Source organism: Physeter macrocephalus, chromosome 7 (assembly GCF_002837175.3).
Source record: "Physeter macrocephalus isolate SW-GA chromosome 7, ASM283717v5, whole genome shotgun sequence".
In the NCBI taxonomy this organism is placed as follows: domain Eukaryota; kingdom Metazoa; phylum Chordata; class Mammalia; order Artiodactyla; family Physeteridae; genus Physeter; species Physeter macrocephalus.
In genome coordinates, this window is record NC_041220.1 from 99,417,944 (window position 1) to 99,435,394 (window position 17,451).

The 17,451-nt window shown below is 35.1% G+C and overlaps 1 protein-coding gene across 2 annotated transcripts in view; it reads left to right on the top strand.

Annotated features, from left to right (window-relative positions):
* Positions 1-17,451, top strand: part of LCORL (ligand dependent nuclear receptor corepressor like) — a 188,351-nt gene that overhangs the window by 162,482 nt on the left and 8,418 nt on the right. Inside the window, exon 7 of one of the 2 annotated variants that reach the window (XM_055086125.1) lies at positions 1,259-6,072. The exons of the other annotated variant lie outside the window; for it this stretch is intronic. Coding sequence (XP_054942100.1) covers positions 1,259-6,072 — 4,814 coding nt within the window. The remainder of the gene's footprint in view (positions 1-1,258; positions 6,073-17,451) is intronic. 2 annotated transcript variants of the gene reach the window in all.

The window sequence follows — 17,451 nt, forward strand, 5'->3', positions numbered from 1 at the left end:
GTAAAGATACCTTTTTTTCTAAAAAAATTTTGATCTAATTTGCAAAATTTGCTTTGTTGTTTTTGTTACTCAACGTAATTTTTATAAAATGTAGATAAAGTATTGCATACTTATCTATGAAACAGGGTAAGCCAGTTTTAGGGAGGAAAATTTTTTAAATCTCACTTTTCATTTTAAAAGAAAAATTCTTTAATTTTTAATATTCATGAACATAATAACCCTTTATTTAAACAAAATACAATCTTCTATAGCAATTCATAATCAACATATTTCAACTCCAACCCTAAATAAAATTTCTACAAGTCAGGAACTAACAACAACAAATATAAGAAATCACAAGTGGGAGGCTATTCTCATGTACAGAGTTTGGTGATATGTTTAATTTAAATAGATACTTTTCTGAAACAGAATTCTTTTAATATATTTTATTCTTCTTGCTGCCGGTATTGGATTAAAAAGCCTTTTGTAGACCTCTACATTGGTTGCTAAGTAATCCTGGGTTTTAGTTAACATTAGATGTATGTTAGTTTTTGCAGTGGGACATTTTCCAGCATTTGAAATTAAATAATTAGGTAAGTAATGCCTTTAGTTTTGATGTAATTAATTTAGTATCTAAAATCAATTAAAAATAGATTTCATTTTTAAATAGCTTCAATTTTTATTTTCTTATTAGGTTAAAAGGCCTGCAGTTTAATCTTAGAAAAGACATTCTGTTATTTATATGAAATCTAAATCCCTTAATTGTGACTATGCAAAACTCTTTTTTATTCATAATTTTATTTTCACTACCTTGAAAAATATCTATTTTAAATAAAGATAAGAAAGGTTTTCTCCTACATCTTATTTTTCTTATTTGTACTAATATGGACTGATAACCATCAAAATAATTTATAAAATGTCTACTTTACAAAAATTTTAACTCCTGAAGCACTTTCCATTAAATATTCTTAATATATCCAAAGCACTAAACATTAGCAATCTCTAAATATAATCATATCTATCATCAATAGCAGCTTTTATATCACAAAAAATAGGGCTTTGCTTTAACTCATATTTTGTCATAGGAAATTAATTATCACCAGTGCTTCATTTTATTTTTGCTAAACAATAATGAAGATGTCACTATTGCAGCTCTCCATAGGAGTTAGGAGTCCAGCAATACCAAAATACCTTTTGTTCAAACTCTGTTAAAATTAAAATTCCTTACGATATTAGTATTTTTGCTGTAATTCATTTTTTGTTTGATTTTTATTTTTAGTTCAACTGTTGATGCAAAATCAGAGGAAGCTACTAAAATGGAAAAAGGAAAATCAGCATTAAGCAAAGTTTTGGAATCTTTGTGCATACATCACCAGCAACAAGTTTTGGCTATGTTGAAATTTCTAGTCCAAGAGCAGAATGCTGCTTCTCTTTGCTGTTGTAATACATCATATTCTGTGTCTTCAGAATCTCAAAATCCCCTTATTGAAGATGATTTAGATGGGCTATTCTGTAGTTGTGAATATAGGCTGGCAGAAAGAGGGTATTTACACAATGAAAGACAAAGCCCTGGTTTTGTGCCTCTGCCAGTCTGTATTAAAGATATACATTGTTTATCTTGCCAAACTGTAACTATTGAACACATTAAGACAGTAGTGAATAGAGGAATTGCAAACAGTTATAATTCTCACAGGTGTTGTTCTGGACTGTTACCAAACATTCATTCCACAAAATCAGCCTTTCAGACTCCTCGTTCATCAAGGGAAATATGTGATGTTTCAGTAAGTCTTAAAGACGTTTGTAGATCTCGAAGTCCCTCACCCCCACCATTATCACCTGTACAGACTGAAGGATTTGAAAAATTGAAAGATGTCATCTCGGAGCTTTCAGCCTTAGAAAATAACAGACTTGAAACAAACATTAACCAGCCTCCATCTCTGACACCAGCAGAAATAAGCAGTGACAAAGATGATCATGAAGGTAAAATACATAAAACTAAAAAATCCAGTAACTCTGATTGTTTGCTCTTGGAAGACAGCAATAATTGTACTACAAATCAAGAAAAAGGTGAAACTACTGTAATTTTTCAAGATTTAATGGATCGTATCAATGAAAAGTTAAAATCAATAGAAACGGTAGATATGACAAACCTTATAAAATTATCTAGCAATGATTGTAATAGAGATAATGATTTGAAATTGAGAGATTTAATAACCTCTCTCTTGCATAATGCAAAGGCCAGTGATTACAGTTTTATGGAATTACTGAGTCAACATGATAAAAAGGTAGAAAATAAAATTATTCAGACAAGATTTCGAAAGCGTCAAGAAACCTTACTTGCAATGCGCAACTCTCCTGATTCACCCATATTTAGAAGGCAGTCTTTACAGATAAAAAGAGAACTTGCTAGTCTTGATGAAAACTTTATAAGAAAAAAATACACTGAAAAAAATCCAAGGAAATTCGTGTGCCATGATGAACTATTTTCAGCGGACAAAGAAGAATTCTATCATTGCCAAGGGCCTTCTTTACAAAATTCTAAAAGCCTTCAAGATAATAATCATGCAGAAACATTTTCACCAGATTATGGATTACAATCATTGCAACTACCTCTTAATTTAGAAACTAACTTGGCTTTTGATGCATTTTCAGAAAGCTTTAAAACAACTTCTGAGAAAAGGAGCATACGAAGATCACAGGAGAAATCTGTGGCTGGAAAAAATTTTTTGCAAAATCATAAAGAGAATCCAAAATTAGAGAATATTCAAACTCCTTTGAAAAGTGATGTCCCTGGACTTCTGAGCAGAACTAAACGAAATATTGTACCTCCAGGGTGGTATTCTATATATGTAACAAATAATTATATTTTCAAAAAATCCCCTAAGGCCAAAAAAGTTTCTGACTCTACAAAAAAAAAAGATCCAGTAAAAAATACTCAGATTGAAAGCTCACACAATATAGATTTAAACAAAATTGCAATGAATTCTAATTTACAAGTTGTTGTGGAACGTTTGGAAGATACAATAAATATGGCCAAAAAGTCTTGGAATAATCAGTCATTATCGGAAGGATATAAAACATCCAAGAAATTGATAGAAATTGATGGTAAAGATCAACATGCTGGTAGAAATATGACTCTTACTGTAAGTAGAATGACATGCAAAGAGCAGAGTTTATCAAAATCCATAGTGGCATCCACCAATATTAAAAGTAATCATATACCTACAATAGATTTGAATAACAAAAGACTTGATAACCAGAAAAAGTCATCTGTTTTAAATACAGGTAGCTTGATTTCCAGTGTTGAAAATGTGCCAACAAAATATGAAGCCATTGAAAGCTCTTCTTTTGCCAGCTATTCTAGTCCTATCAAACTCATGTTTTTATCTGAGGTTAAAAGCAGTGAAGGAGTCAAATATACTTTAACTTCAGTTGGTAATTCCAAATCAAATCGCTGTCTTCCTTCGGAAAAAAGACCAACTCATCAAGTAAATGAAAAAAAAAAAGAAACAAATGAGAATATCCCAAATGCTAACTTTGAAAATTACAGTTCTAATCTTAATGATAGTGACGGTCTCCAAAAAGAACTAAACAAATTTAATTGTGCAAAAGAAACTGCAGAATCCTCTGCAGTGTTTACAGATGATATGACTAGTGATAAGCCACAAGAGGAACCTAAGGAATATTCAAGCAGTGCTATTGATTCATCTTTTAAAAGAAAACCAGGTAGACCTAAAAAAATAGGTCCCCAGGTTGTGAAACAGATTAAGCGACCAATTGGAAGACCACCAAAACCTAAAACTGACCAAACGGACATCACCATTTGCCAAAATGAGTCCTTTAGTGCTGAAAAGAAAAGCCCAGAATCTCTCATATCAGAAGTAAAAGAAGGTATATATAAAAAGAGTATTATAGTAACTGTTATTTATGGAAGGTCAAGAAGAACTAAAAGGCATGTTTCTGAAGGAAGTGTAAACATAAGCAATGGTATGTCTTTAAATAATAACGTTGCTGATTTTCCAACAGAATATAATAGTCTCAGAAATATTAGAGAATATGAAATAGACTCGGGTGAAAGAATAAGTGCAATTTCAAGTCTGACTACTGAAACTGAGACCTTGGGGTCTGGCTTTGAATATGTTAGACCTATCAAGAACAAGTCTGTGATACCTCAACCTTCCAAGAACATTATTCGACCAAATCAGAAGTCTTTGGCAATAATTAGGAAGCCTGGTAGACCCGCAAAAGTGAAAATCTCTGGCATATCTGTGACTATTAATAGAATTTCACCTCAGGAGAGAGAAGTAAGTATTAGCAGCTGCTTACCTCCTTTAGAACAAGAGAATATATTAGAAAAAAATCTGCCTGAAGTAAAATATGATCACCAGTGCACCGTGGATACAAGGCACACTGAAGCTGACGAATTTAAGAATGGATCAAAAAGTATGGTTGCTACTATACCTTTGAGACATTCTATTAGGGATCGAAAACCATCTCTGCATTTCTTACATTCATTAGCATCTTCTGGTTCACTTATTTATAGAAATGCTCTGCTCCATAAATCATGTAAACTCCATTTGCAGAAAGGTAAAAGTCAGAAGGACAAACATAAGCAGTCAAGGATTAAAATAGCTTCCAAAGGTACACCAGGAGCTAGAAATTCAAGGAATGCAAAAAAGCATTTGGAAGATAAGTTAATACCCATTTCTGAAGTATCCTTGGACCCTATAATTTCATCAAACCCTTTGCTCAGGTGGTGGGCTGCTTCTACTTCAAACGATTCCTTATTAGAGGAATTAAACAATAGATTTGAGCAAATAACAAATGCTTGGGTGCCCGTGAGTGGAGATGAAGCTGAAAATTGTGTTCTTAAGAAAAGAGAACACATTGAAAATGATAACTTCAAAATAGCAAGCCCTTTGGACACCTGTTTTTTAGAACTTGAAGTTTCACCTGTAAAAATGCTTTTTCGGAAAAAGTATGATTTGAAGGAACTCTGTACCTGGTTTATGCAAACAACAGAAACACAGTCTCTTTCACTAGTTAGAAAAGCAAATGCACGAAACCCTTTGGAAGTAATAAATACCAGAGGAATTAAATTAGGGACCAAATATTCTGATTTTAATACCAGCCCCTTCAGAAAGCACTTTAAAAAATTTGCACTATCTTCTCCTTCAAAATCAGCAGGGAAGTTGCATATACTGCATAAAATGGTTAGCTCTCCACTCTTAAATGTGAAAAGTAATTTAACACTAGCTAGGTTAAAAAGAACTGAGTTTAAGAGGTTGCGACATGAAAGGTGGAGAAGAGAGGGAAAGCTGCACAGCCATGGAACAGGTGCTTGGATCTCTAAAAGGAGGAACTTAAGATTTTTTTGCCAGAACCAATTTTTGAGTAAGACTGAGGGAGGAACAAATGCTGACATCCCACGCCAAGGAAAAAACACAGTAGATAGTCAGTTTATCTTGCAACCTAAGGTCAGGGATGACTTTTTGCAACAGAGGGTGGCAATGTCTGACTTCAAAACACATGGTAGTTTAGAGAATAAATTTAAGTCAGAAGCAAAGGAGAATGGAACAAACTGCAGCCAAAAAGATTTTGAAAAGGGCCCAAGACTAGGAAATGTATGTCCAAATAATTGGAGGTCAAAAACCTTAAAAGATTGTAGAATATTTTTGAGGAAGATCAACTATCTTGAACACAGAAATACTTTTAAGTTAAATACAATCATTTACTCTCCTGAATCTGTTAACAGTGAAAGTAATCATCAAACTCACATAGAAGAATCAAAGCACATTACCTTAAGATCCCATTCTGCTAGGCAAAATTCTTTTAAAAAGCAATCTAAAGAAATAGAAAATGCTAAAGCAAATAGTCCTTCAAGCAATAAATTTCCTAGCCAACTTGACAATAGTAAATTAAATAAATGTGTTAACTATGACAAGAATCCTTCTGATAGTTCTGAAGTTCTTAGCAAATTGAACAAAAGAAAAAGACCACCATGGAAGACCACAGAAATGTCAACAAAAAGACATAAACGGCAGTCTTGCAACAATGGACAAATGGCAAACTATTATTCAAAATCCCAACTAGGTAAGTTTTTCTCTACTTAATTTTAAAGTTTCATTGTAGGTGCCTTGAGTAAAGTATGAGATAATGGGTAGAAAAAGAACAGCTGATTTAGTTTTATTTCCAAAAAATTTGGACTATCTAATTTCTTGGCACCTAGTATGAAACTCATGAAATTAGGTGCTGCTAAATGTCCCAGTGCACTTCCCCACATCTAAATGTGTCCAGGATTTCAAGCAAATTAAAGTATATTTGAGACATAGAAAGCTTCTAAAAATATTAATGTAAACATTACCTGCTTTTGCATCTGATAGTTCTAATATAAAATATAGAAAACAGTTTGACAAATAAATATGCCCAAGTAACTATCTAAAAATTAACTACCTCACTACAGGCTATTATATATTTATTGTCTTGATTTGAGACCATCTGGAAGGAAGTAAAAACTATCTCATGGCTAAATTGATAAAGACTATAACATATGTAATAATCCTAGGGTGTCAGTCTCACATTCACCATTAAGTTGTTAGGCCCTTTGGTACTACTTTGGGATCCACTTTAAGATTTTATTTATTTAAAGAGTGTCAAGGAACAAGATTTTTTTTCCAATAAATCAGCAACTTGTTGAATAGTTTTTTCATATCTGACATTGAACTAGATTCCATGGATATAAAGGATTTCTTTACGGAGATAATCCATAGCCTAGCAAGGGAGAAAGTCGTATACAGGTAATTTTAAGGTAATGCTAAATTCAGAATGCAAACTGAAATTACTTTAGCAAGTAATTATGGGCTTTACTCAGTTATACTGACCTGACATTGGTGCCTCAGGGAGACTGTTACCCCTAGAACCTAGCAAAAATTGGATGTAAACACTGTAGTTGCCATCATAGTGAGTTCAAGCTCTGCTTATTGATAGGTGCTAGACAATTTAGGATAAGTAAGAGTGTGGTAGTGCTTGTTGATTACTTCCCTGACGTGAAAGAGTGCCGGGTTACATTTGGAAATTTAAGGATATTTTATCGTATGGTTGCATTGTTACATTGTATATTTTAGGGGAGTCTTTTGTGGGGTCCAGAAGGTATTGGCAGCTTTATTTTTGTTACCTTTTTAAAAAACTTTTTTAAAAGCTAAAAAAACACTCTCAGGTCTTAAATTAAAATATTAAAAGCAGTAATTAAACTCAAGTTTTAATAGGTTAAAGATTATTATAACCCCCAAAATTCAATTACTTAACTGAATAACTTTATAATACCTATTTCAGTATATCTAACATGCAGTGATTTAAAAATTTTAACTATCTAACATTCAGTGATTAATATTTTAAAGGTGGTCAAATTAGAGTCTCCATTATGAAAGATGAGTCAAATCTAAAAGTAATGCCCTTTGTTTCCTGCCCTAAGGATAACTAAAAATAATATTATAACAAATAGTATGTCAGGGAAAAAGAGGGAAGAAGTCTGATAGTTATTTTTTTAAAAGAACTTATAATTCACCTAAAAATATTCACACATATTTTTAAAAGACTGCCATGAATGGAGAATAAAGTGTAGTGTTTCATTTTTAATTCTTTACACCATCTTCATTTCATACTAAAGGTAGTTTACATTGTCATTTTTCAACAGAACTGTATTTTGTTCCTTCCAGCTTCTTAACCATTGTATCTTTCTAAGGTATAAGTGAACATTTATTTTAATATGATTCTTCACCTCACTATAAATAGGAGATCACCCTAGAAAAATAAGATGGAAGATGCCTAATTATTACTTTTCAAATTAATTTCAAGTCCTTTTGTGTCATTTAAAAAAATTTTAATATCATATTAAGAGTTGTTTTTCACCTTTTCTCGTTTTAAAAATTACTAGTAGTAGTTCCTGTTCTGCTTAAAGTTTTATTTATCTTTTACTGATAACTTTCCTTCTTTATTTTTTAACATTCTTTTTTTTTCCACTCAATCAACAGGGACATTATTTTTATAAAGTTGTATTTATAGCAATATTTGTTATATTATCTGATTTCTAAATGTTTCTTAAGGTGTTGTTTTTTTCTCATTATTCTTGATATTCCATACTTCTTTTTGCCTTTTTGGAAATGACACTAAAATTCATTATTAGTTTTATATGTGTTTTTCTTCTTCATACAGTACTTAGTGACTGGAAATTTGAGATAGACTTTTAACAACAGGACTTTTCTAGGTATATAATGAATTAATGGAATATTTCTGTTGATAAAGAGTTTTGCTTTTACCACGAATGTCTTGTTTTTAAACATTTCAAGATTAACTGTCCAGATATAGTTTAATACACAGAAGTTTTAAAAGTTATACTTGACTACATTTGTACTGCTATATATCAACTGTAGACATGGAAAGGAAGAAGAAGAAATGCAATTCTATTCTATTCTTGTTTCAACAAATACTTTTTGAATGCCTACAATATGCTCTTAGGCACCGGAAAAGGTTCAAAAAGTTCTTTTTCCATCTAAGTGAGAAAACAAGATCTATATCACTTATTTATTCAATATATAGAGTGTATTTTATGTTTTAAGTGGGATATTATATGTTTTAAGAGGATAGAATGGTGAAAGTCATGGTTTGTACTCTCAAGGAGCTTATCATCTCATGGGGGATAGTGAATAGGCAATTCCGGTAGAAAGATGAGTGCTGTGATGGGAGAGATTGACTGTAGGAGCACATAACATGGAAATTGAACCCAGGTTCAGAGAATTAGACAAGGATTCCTACTTTTAAGCTGGAATTTGAAGGATGACAAAGTATTAGAAGTCCAGAGAGTATTTCAGGCAGAAGCAAATTGCATGGGGAAAATTTGGGTGACAGAAGAGAGCAGGCTTGTCTGGAGCACTGATTAATTTAGTTCATATAGCTGAGACACAAAATAGGAATTAAGGATGGGGCAGGGGGTAGATGGAAAAATGGCAAAAGATAAAGCTACTGATGGAAGCATAGCCCAAATTGTGAGGTCAGCATCAGTTAATGAAGAAAAAAACATATCTTGAGCCCTGATAGTGGCAGTAATGGGGAAGAATCGATATATTTGAGAGAGATCCATGAAGTAGAATCAACCTGTCTTAGAGAAGCGAGGAATAAAGGATAACATCCAGGTTTTCGGCTTCAGTATCTGGGTAGGTGATCGTAATATTCACTGAGATATAAGAGAACACTCAAGGTGTTCAGTTTTAGACGTAAGAAATTTGAGGTATCTAGTGGGGTATCCAAGAAAAGATGTTTAGGAAGCAATTAGTTAATATGGGTTTTTTGCTCAGGAGAGGGGTCTGAGCTGGAGATACAGATTTGGGGGCCAGCAAATAATTGAAGCCATGAGAGTGGAAGAGACTGTTCAGTGTAAAATATGAAGAACATAGGGTCTCAGAGCGCCAAAGATATGGAGAAAGGAAAAGATATGTGTAAAAGGAGACTGATGAGTAGTCAGGAGGTAAGAGGAAAGCCAGCAGAGCGTGGTGAAAGGAAATATGTTTTAAGAAGGGAAAAAACAACAGTGTAAAATGTTATTAAGAGGTCAGTTAGGCCTTGAAATGTTCCATTGAACATAGCACAAGAGGTTATTTTAGAGATTTGGGAGAGAGCAGTTTTGGTGGACTAATAGAGCCAGAAATGTTATGATTGACTAAATGCAGGAAGAGGAAATGAAGAAAATTATCACAGAAAAATGTAAATGGCTATGATTGGAGAGAAAATAGGGAAGTAGTAAGAGGAAGCCCCGTTGAAGGATGTTTAGATGCCAATGGGAAGAAGCCAGTGGAAAAAAAGATTGAAGATAGAAAAATGAGATGGCAAGTAGGAGAAATGGAGTGAAGCCCCTGACTTGATTATGGGATATCTTGGGGCATCATTAGAGAGATTGGTTTTGGCCAGAAGAGTCATTTCTCTCTTAAAACATGAGAATAGTGGGGATAATATATGAGGATGCAAAGCAGCTTATAAGTTTATGGGCAGAATATTGAGGATAGTAGAGTCTATTTTCTATGAATCAAGAGGTAATCTAAGAGTAGCATGGTGGGTATTGAGTTCTGTGGATAATGTTTGAAATGCTGTCTCAAGAAATAACAGGATTGAACAGCTTTGTGATTTTATCTCAGTTGCCAGAATGTAAGCTTGGAGGAAGGTCGACCCTTATACTTAAGAGTAATTAGGTTCACCAAGTGGGTGTAACAGGAAGAAAAGAGATCAAACCAAGAATTCATTCTGTGAGTTGTGATAAACTATGTGATCAAAGTGTAATTCTAAGGAGTCTTTTTCTAATAGCTGCACACAGTGTAGATTTGAGGGGAGGGCAGAATGGGGTGTGTGGAGGGCCAATTGTAAGAGATGGTTTCGGAGGTGATAATGGCCTAAAATTGTGTGTGACTATTGAAAATAATAATATAGACCTCTTCAATGTCAGTGTCTTGAATTCCTAAAGCAAAGGTGTGCCTTTTCCTAATTGATACATATCTAGATGTAATAAATGGACTTTGGACACCTCTGAGGAAATTTCATACTAGAATAACCTAGTGTGTACTTAAAGCTACTATTTTCCTAAAACGTTAAATTTTCCCATAAAAATTCAGAACTCAAGTTAACACTTTGGATTGGATTGAAAAAAGTTCAGTTTGTCAGCTTTTCCTGTTTGTGGTCTGTCCTCAAAAATGACTGAATATATATATATATTCTTTTCATTCAGAATTCTGGTTTTCACTCAGGTATATAACTGATGGGGGATTACTCCTTTAACTACCTAAAACTGATACTAACCGTGCATACTTCTCTGGTCCTGCTAATGAACATTTTACCATATTTTTTTTGAATCCTAACTCGAGATATTCTTTTAAATTTGTATGGTTGAGGCAACCCTCGGCACAGAGTATCCTTTAGCATTTAAAAATAAAATTTAGAGTTAGAGTTACTTCATGTGCTGTTATTCAGCATCATAATTATCTTCTAATGGAAAAACTGTGAAGCATAGAGTAGATGATTTTCTGAATTTCATTCTGATAGAAAAACGTTTCCAGATGATTTAGTCACCTTAATCTAGTTAGCTATGCAAGCATTCCAAAGGTGTATTCCAGGAAATGCTAGTCCACCAAGATGTTCTATGTGCAGAGCGTTCTGTGGTCTAATAACGTTGGGAAACGCTCCCTTCTCTTTCCTGCGTTTATTGAGTCGCAGTGCCCCATTAGCATGTTAAACTGCATTCTCCAAATTTCATATCCCACAGAACACCGTTTGGGTAACATAATTAGGAAACACTGCTCTACATAGTTTCTTGCTAGGCTTTCTCTGTACTTACTGTGATGCTCCCAGAAAGAAAGCAATGACTGTAAAAATGTAAGTTAATCTATGTACTAGATTTGTTCTTGTTGTACATAAATTGTTAGAGTAATCAAAATTAAATTGTAAGCACTTTACTAAGATTCACCATTAAAAGAAGACACATAATTAATATTTTAGGCTTTGTGGGCTTTATAATCTCTATTGCAACTACTCAATTCAGCTTCTGTGGCATAAAAACAGCAATAGACAAACACATAAGTGAATGAGCATGGCAATGTTCCAATAAAACTGCTTACAGATGCCCCAAGTTAGAAAGTTAATTTTGTTTGAAAATAGTGCTGTACTCCATATCCATTAATAGGGAGAATCAAACAAATTACCTTTCTTCGACTTATACTAATTATGTTGCCAAAGTGAAAAAACAACTTGAAATATTTTTTGATAAGTTCCCTGAGTTCCTTTGTAACTCTTACGTCTAACAATGCATGGTGGATCAGCCTATTTTGTATAATACGTTTCATTTTTGTATATTGGATTTTATTTCATAATGAGTTAAGAAAGGAAGAGCTGTGGTAGCAGTCAGTTCAGGTGGCTTTCCTCTCTGTATTACAGACCATGAGAAAGTATCTTACGAGTTTAGGAAAACATATGAGATCAGTGTCTCCTCAAGTCTTAATTTATCCACACTCTTAATTTGGTCAGAACTGAATGAAACAAAGACAGATATTTTGATGTAAGAAATAATAAATACATTGACCTATTCTTTATTACATGGACTTCATATTACCATTTTACTTGCCAGTGCCATCAGTAAAAATATTAAAACTGCGACCCAATAATTTAAAGTATTCTAATGAAATCAAAAAATTTTAATAAAAATCCATTCTGTTTACAATTGGTTATTTTCCCCATCATTGTAATTTTCATAGGAACTGAGTAAAGAGAAGAATGTCAGGTTTTAAAGAGTTTTAGTATAGCATTATTACCATAATACTATATTAAAATATGAAACAGCTACTTTGGTAATTCCTTGTCTTGATTTTTTTTCTTAGAATTTTTCTTGCATATCTTATATCCCATTGCTTTGTCAACCGTTACGGACATTCTGCTTTACTAGTTGCCCCATATCTTTCATGGAAAACTATTCAATTTATTCAACAAATATTGTATATTTTTCTTTTGATCTACCATGCATTGTTAGATACTAGAGTTACAAAGGAACTCAGGGAACTTATCAAAAAATATTTCAAGTTTTTTCACTTTGGCAACATAATTAGTATAAGTTGAAGAAAGATAATTTGTTTGATTCTCCCTTTTAATGGATATGGAGTACAGCACTATTTTCAAACAAAATTAACTTTCTAACTTGGGGCGTCTGTAAGTAGTTTTATTGGAACATTGCCATGCTCATTCACTTATGTGTTTGTCTATTGCTGTTTTTATGTCACAGAAGCTGAATTGAGTAGTTGCAACAGAGATTATAAAGCCCACAAAGCCTAATAATTATCTGGCCCTTTGCAGAAAAAGTTTTCTGACCCCTATTAATATCAGTAGAATTTTGATAAGGTGTGACTAGAAAAAAAAATTATTGTATTTTTTTAGTAAATGAAGATTATTATATCCAGTTCATTCCCAACCCCATCCATACTCACTCCCTGTTGTCCACTCCCACCTCGCACACAATACGTTTCTGATGTGTAGTTGTGTTATTTTGTTTTTCTCTATGGAACAAGACCTGTCTTTATCCAGCAGAGTGGTGCTGGGGGAGCCATCAATGCCAGTTTTATTCTGTTTTGTAAACCTTTATTCTCTCCCTGCAGCCTCCAGACCTGCTTTGTCTATCTGAGGTAAGTTCAAGGGTCACCCTTCTCTTCCTTAACCAGCTGCTACCACCTGTTAGAAAGAGATTGATTTCAGTGCTTCGCACCTTAAATTCCTTCCTCAAGTGTTCTCTTGTCCCCTTTTCTACCCCTTTTTTCCTTCTCTATTTCTTCACTTAGTAATTCAAAATTTTTAGTTCAGCTCTCATGGCTACCATGTTTTTCTCCTCATTTTTCCTGGGCAGTAAATAGTTTTCTTTGTAGTGGAGCTCAGTATCCTGTGATTATCATAATACAAAGTCTACTGAATTCACCTTTTATTTAATTACAGAAAAATAAAAGGCAGAGTAGGTGTCTGAATGATTTCATCCTGCCAGGTTTTTTCTTCCTTGTTTTTGTTTAATTTCAAGCCAGACCTTGGCTTCTTTTTTCTCCCCCTCAGTTCCAGTTCTAGGCAACCTGGAAAATTCATTTGTTTGCTTCTTTGTCTCTGTGTTATATAAATGTACAGAAGGCTAGATTTTAGAAGCCAGTATCTATAGACCCCATTAATTCTTTCAAAAAGGTTTGTCTCCTGTGTGCCAGGCAGTATGCTAGACATATGGAATATGATGGGGGGACAAAACCAGATGTCACTCCATTCACGGTCAAGTTTGTTTGGAGAGGCAGACATTGAGAAAACAGTTACACAAATCTTACAACTTCTTAATTCGTAGGTGGTGCTATGAGAATTCCTTATAGGGAGATCTTATCAAGTCAGGGAGGTGAAGGAAGGCTTCTCTGAGGAAATGACTATTGAGCTGAGTGAGAGCGAGTAGCAAGAATGAGTAGGAACCAACTAGGCCAAGCGGCAGAGAATGGGGAGGGGAGGAGTGAGCCTCCAGGAAGAACTGAATGGGAAAAACGTATGAGACATGGTGTTCCTGGCGGGTAAGAGGGATAAGACATTACTGGTGTGTCTTGAGTCAAGAGGGAAAGGAGGAGCATGATGTCAGGTGTGGTGAAGATTGAGGAATAAGTGAAGGATAGACCATTCAGGTTCTCAAAAACCATGTTCATGTCCTCTCAGTGACTAATTTTGCCCCACTAGTCAGGTAATACCAACACCTGTCTGAGGACTCTACTTAATGCCCCAGGGGCTAGGAGGTCTTTCCATTCTTTCTGGTGGGAACACCAATTATATCCAGTCCTGTATGGCCTCTAGGTATTTTCCACCTGGTCCTTTTCAGTGGTCTCTTTTCACAGCCTTGGGAAACATTCACGTACTGATCAGTATTTATGTACAGACTTCCGAGGAGCTCTGGAACTAGCTCTCTCTGCAGCTCTCTTTCCTTATTCTGCTCCACACATTCTAGTCACCTGGGACTCCTTCACCTCCAAACTCTGTCTTCCTTTCTCAGGAAGATTTCCAAGCTCTATTTGGGTTCCCCTTATACTGCAGCCTGGAAACTCTCCAAGCAGTAAGCCAGAGCAAATTTTAGGACTTACCACCTTTTGCTTCCCTTTTTTCAGGAATCACTGTCATCCTGTACTTCCTGTCACCCATTATCTTAAAAACATTATTTCATATATTTTGTGGGGTTTTTTTAAAGTTGTTTAAAGTGAGAGGGCAAATTCATTTTGTTACTTCATCATGGCCAGAAACAAATATCCCAGATTTATTTTTTTAACAAATATTTATCCAGTTTCTATATGCTAGGTGCTGAAAATAATATACTGAACAAGACCAGCAGGGATTTCTACTGTCATCAAGCTTGTGTTTTTGGTGAGGGGGGAAAAAATAAAATAGAAAACAGAAGGCACTGGTAAATTCTGTGTTAATGAAATTAAATGACATAAGGAGTTTTTAGGGAGAGCTGCTTTAGGTTGAGTACTCAGGAAAATTGAGATGTCTAGGATATCATTCATGACTGAAACTGAGTATGGATGAGAGCCAAGGGAGAGTATAGGAGAAGAAGAAAAGAAAGCCTGAGACTCAACCTTGAGAAATGCCAATATGTATTCTGCAGGTAGAGTGGGATGCCTTGCAGTGACAGGAAGAGGCAGAGGAAAGCCAGTATTGTTTTTTGTCTCAAAAGCCAAAAAAAGTGAGTCTCAAGAAAGAGGGTATCTTACTCTGCTCAGGCTGCCATAACAAAATAACATGGACTGCACGACTTAAACAACAGAAATTTATTGCCTCACAGTTCTGGAGGCTGGAAAGTCCAAGATCTGGAGGGTTCTGTTGCTGGTGAGAGCTCTCTTCCTGGCTTGCAGGCCATTTTCCTGTTCTCTGGTATCTCCTTCTCGTCTTATAGGGACATCAATCCTATTGGATTACGGCCCCGCCCTGTGACCTCATTTCACCTTAATTACTTCCTAAAAGCCCTATATCTCTTAATATATAAATCTGAGGCAGGGAGACGGGAGGGGCAGGGAGGAGAGAGGGGCCGACACAATCCAGTCCATAGCAGAAGAAATGGGCAACAGTGTTGAATGTTGTTAGGAAGGCAAAAAAGTTGAAAACTAAAGATCGTTCATTAGACTTATCATTTCATCGGTGACTTTAGTGCTGCCCTCATGGAGTAAAAGGCCTGGAAGCTAGATTGGAGTAGGTTAAAGAATGAGAGGTATCGAAAATGGTGGTAGCAAGTATAGGACAACTCATTAAAGTAATCTAACTCTAGAAATGTTAACCTCAGGAAGGTAAAAGCTTGAGTGAAGCCTTGTTTTTTAAGGAATGAGAGACCTCGCACTTGTTTAAACATCATGGTGAGGATCCAACTGAGAAGAGATGGTCTATTATTTATCTATTGCCACAGCAATGCTACATTACACACCACCCCAAAACTCATTAGCTTAAAGTAAATAAGCATTTATTTCACTCATGAATCAGTGATTGGCAAATAAGCCTGGAGGTTCTTTGGATATTGGCTGGGCTCCGTCGAGTGTTTTGGGGTTAGCTGGCTGTCAAGTGGACAGCTTTGCCCTGCTCCATAGCAGCTTCCCCCTGTGTCTCTCATAGCCATCCAGTAAACCAGCCCAGGCATGTTCTCAGGGCAAAAGCAGAGGTGTAAAAGTGAGCATAAATGCCCAATTTCTCAACTTCAGCTTGCATCATATTTGCTAATATCCCATTAGCTAGAGCAAATCACATAGGTGAGGCAGAATGAGAGGACATGGTAAAACGACAGGGCAGAGAGAGTGCATATAGTGATGGGTGAAGAACTGAGGCTATTAATGGAATTAATCTGCCACAGATGGTATATTTAAAACAAAAAAAAAAGGGTCGGAATCATTGATGAAGATCATTGATAAGTTCCTGAGAAGGCCTATGGGAACAGGGTTCAAAAACATTTAAGTCATGCCAGGTTCTGCAATCTTTTACAGTTAGTTGGCATTATTTTAGATAAACAACTTGCTAATTGCTTTTACTTTCATATTAATTTAGTACTGAAGTTTTCTATTTTATTTTTATAAAGGTATGTGAATCACATGTAGTTACTGAATATTTGAATACAGTACTGCTTTAGGCACAGTTGTGTCGTACTAATTTAATATACAAGTTCATTAAGAAATTCAGGGATCCCTACAAGGCCAAGAATCACTTCTAAGTCACATAGCAGTGCAAACTGTTCATTGATTCCTGGAGAGAATTTGTTTTGTACCTTTGATCTGACTGCAATCTCCTTCATTCCATTCAACTAAAAATTCAGGTAGATTATCTCATTTCTCAGTAGAAATTAGTCAATTCTAAATGTTTTCTTTTGAATTCTTGATTACCATGGTTTGCTCTCTAATAATCATGGTAGCACTTACTAATTAAGCACATACTATGCATCATATGCTAATCTTTTTTTTTAACATCTTTATTGGAGTATAATTGCTTTACAATGGTGTGTTAGTTTCTGCTTTATAGCAAAGTGAATCAACTATACGTATACATATATACCCATATCTCCTCCCTCCTGCGTCTCCCTCCCACCCTCCCTATCCCACCCCTCTAGGTGGTCACAAAGCACCGAGCTGATCTCCCTGTGCTATGCGGCTGCTTCCCATATATCCCCATATCCCCTCCCTCTTGCGTCTCCCTCCCACCCTCCCTATCCCACCCCTCTAGGTGGTCACAAAGCACCGAGCTGATCTCCCTGTGCTATGCGGCTGCTTCCCACTAGCTATCTGTTTTACATTTGGTAGTGTATATATGTCAATCCCACTCTCTGACTTTGTCCCAGCTTACCCTTCCCCCTCCCCGTGTCCTCAAGGCCATTCTCTACATCTGCATCTTTAAACCTGTCTTGCCCCTAGGTTCTTC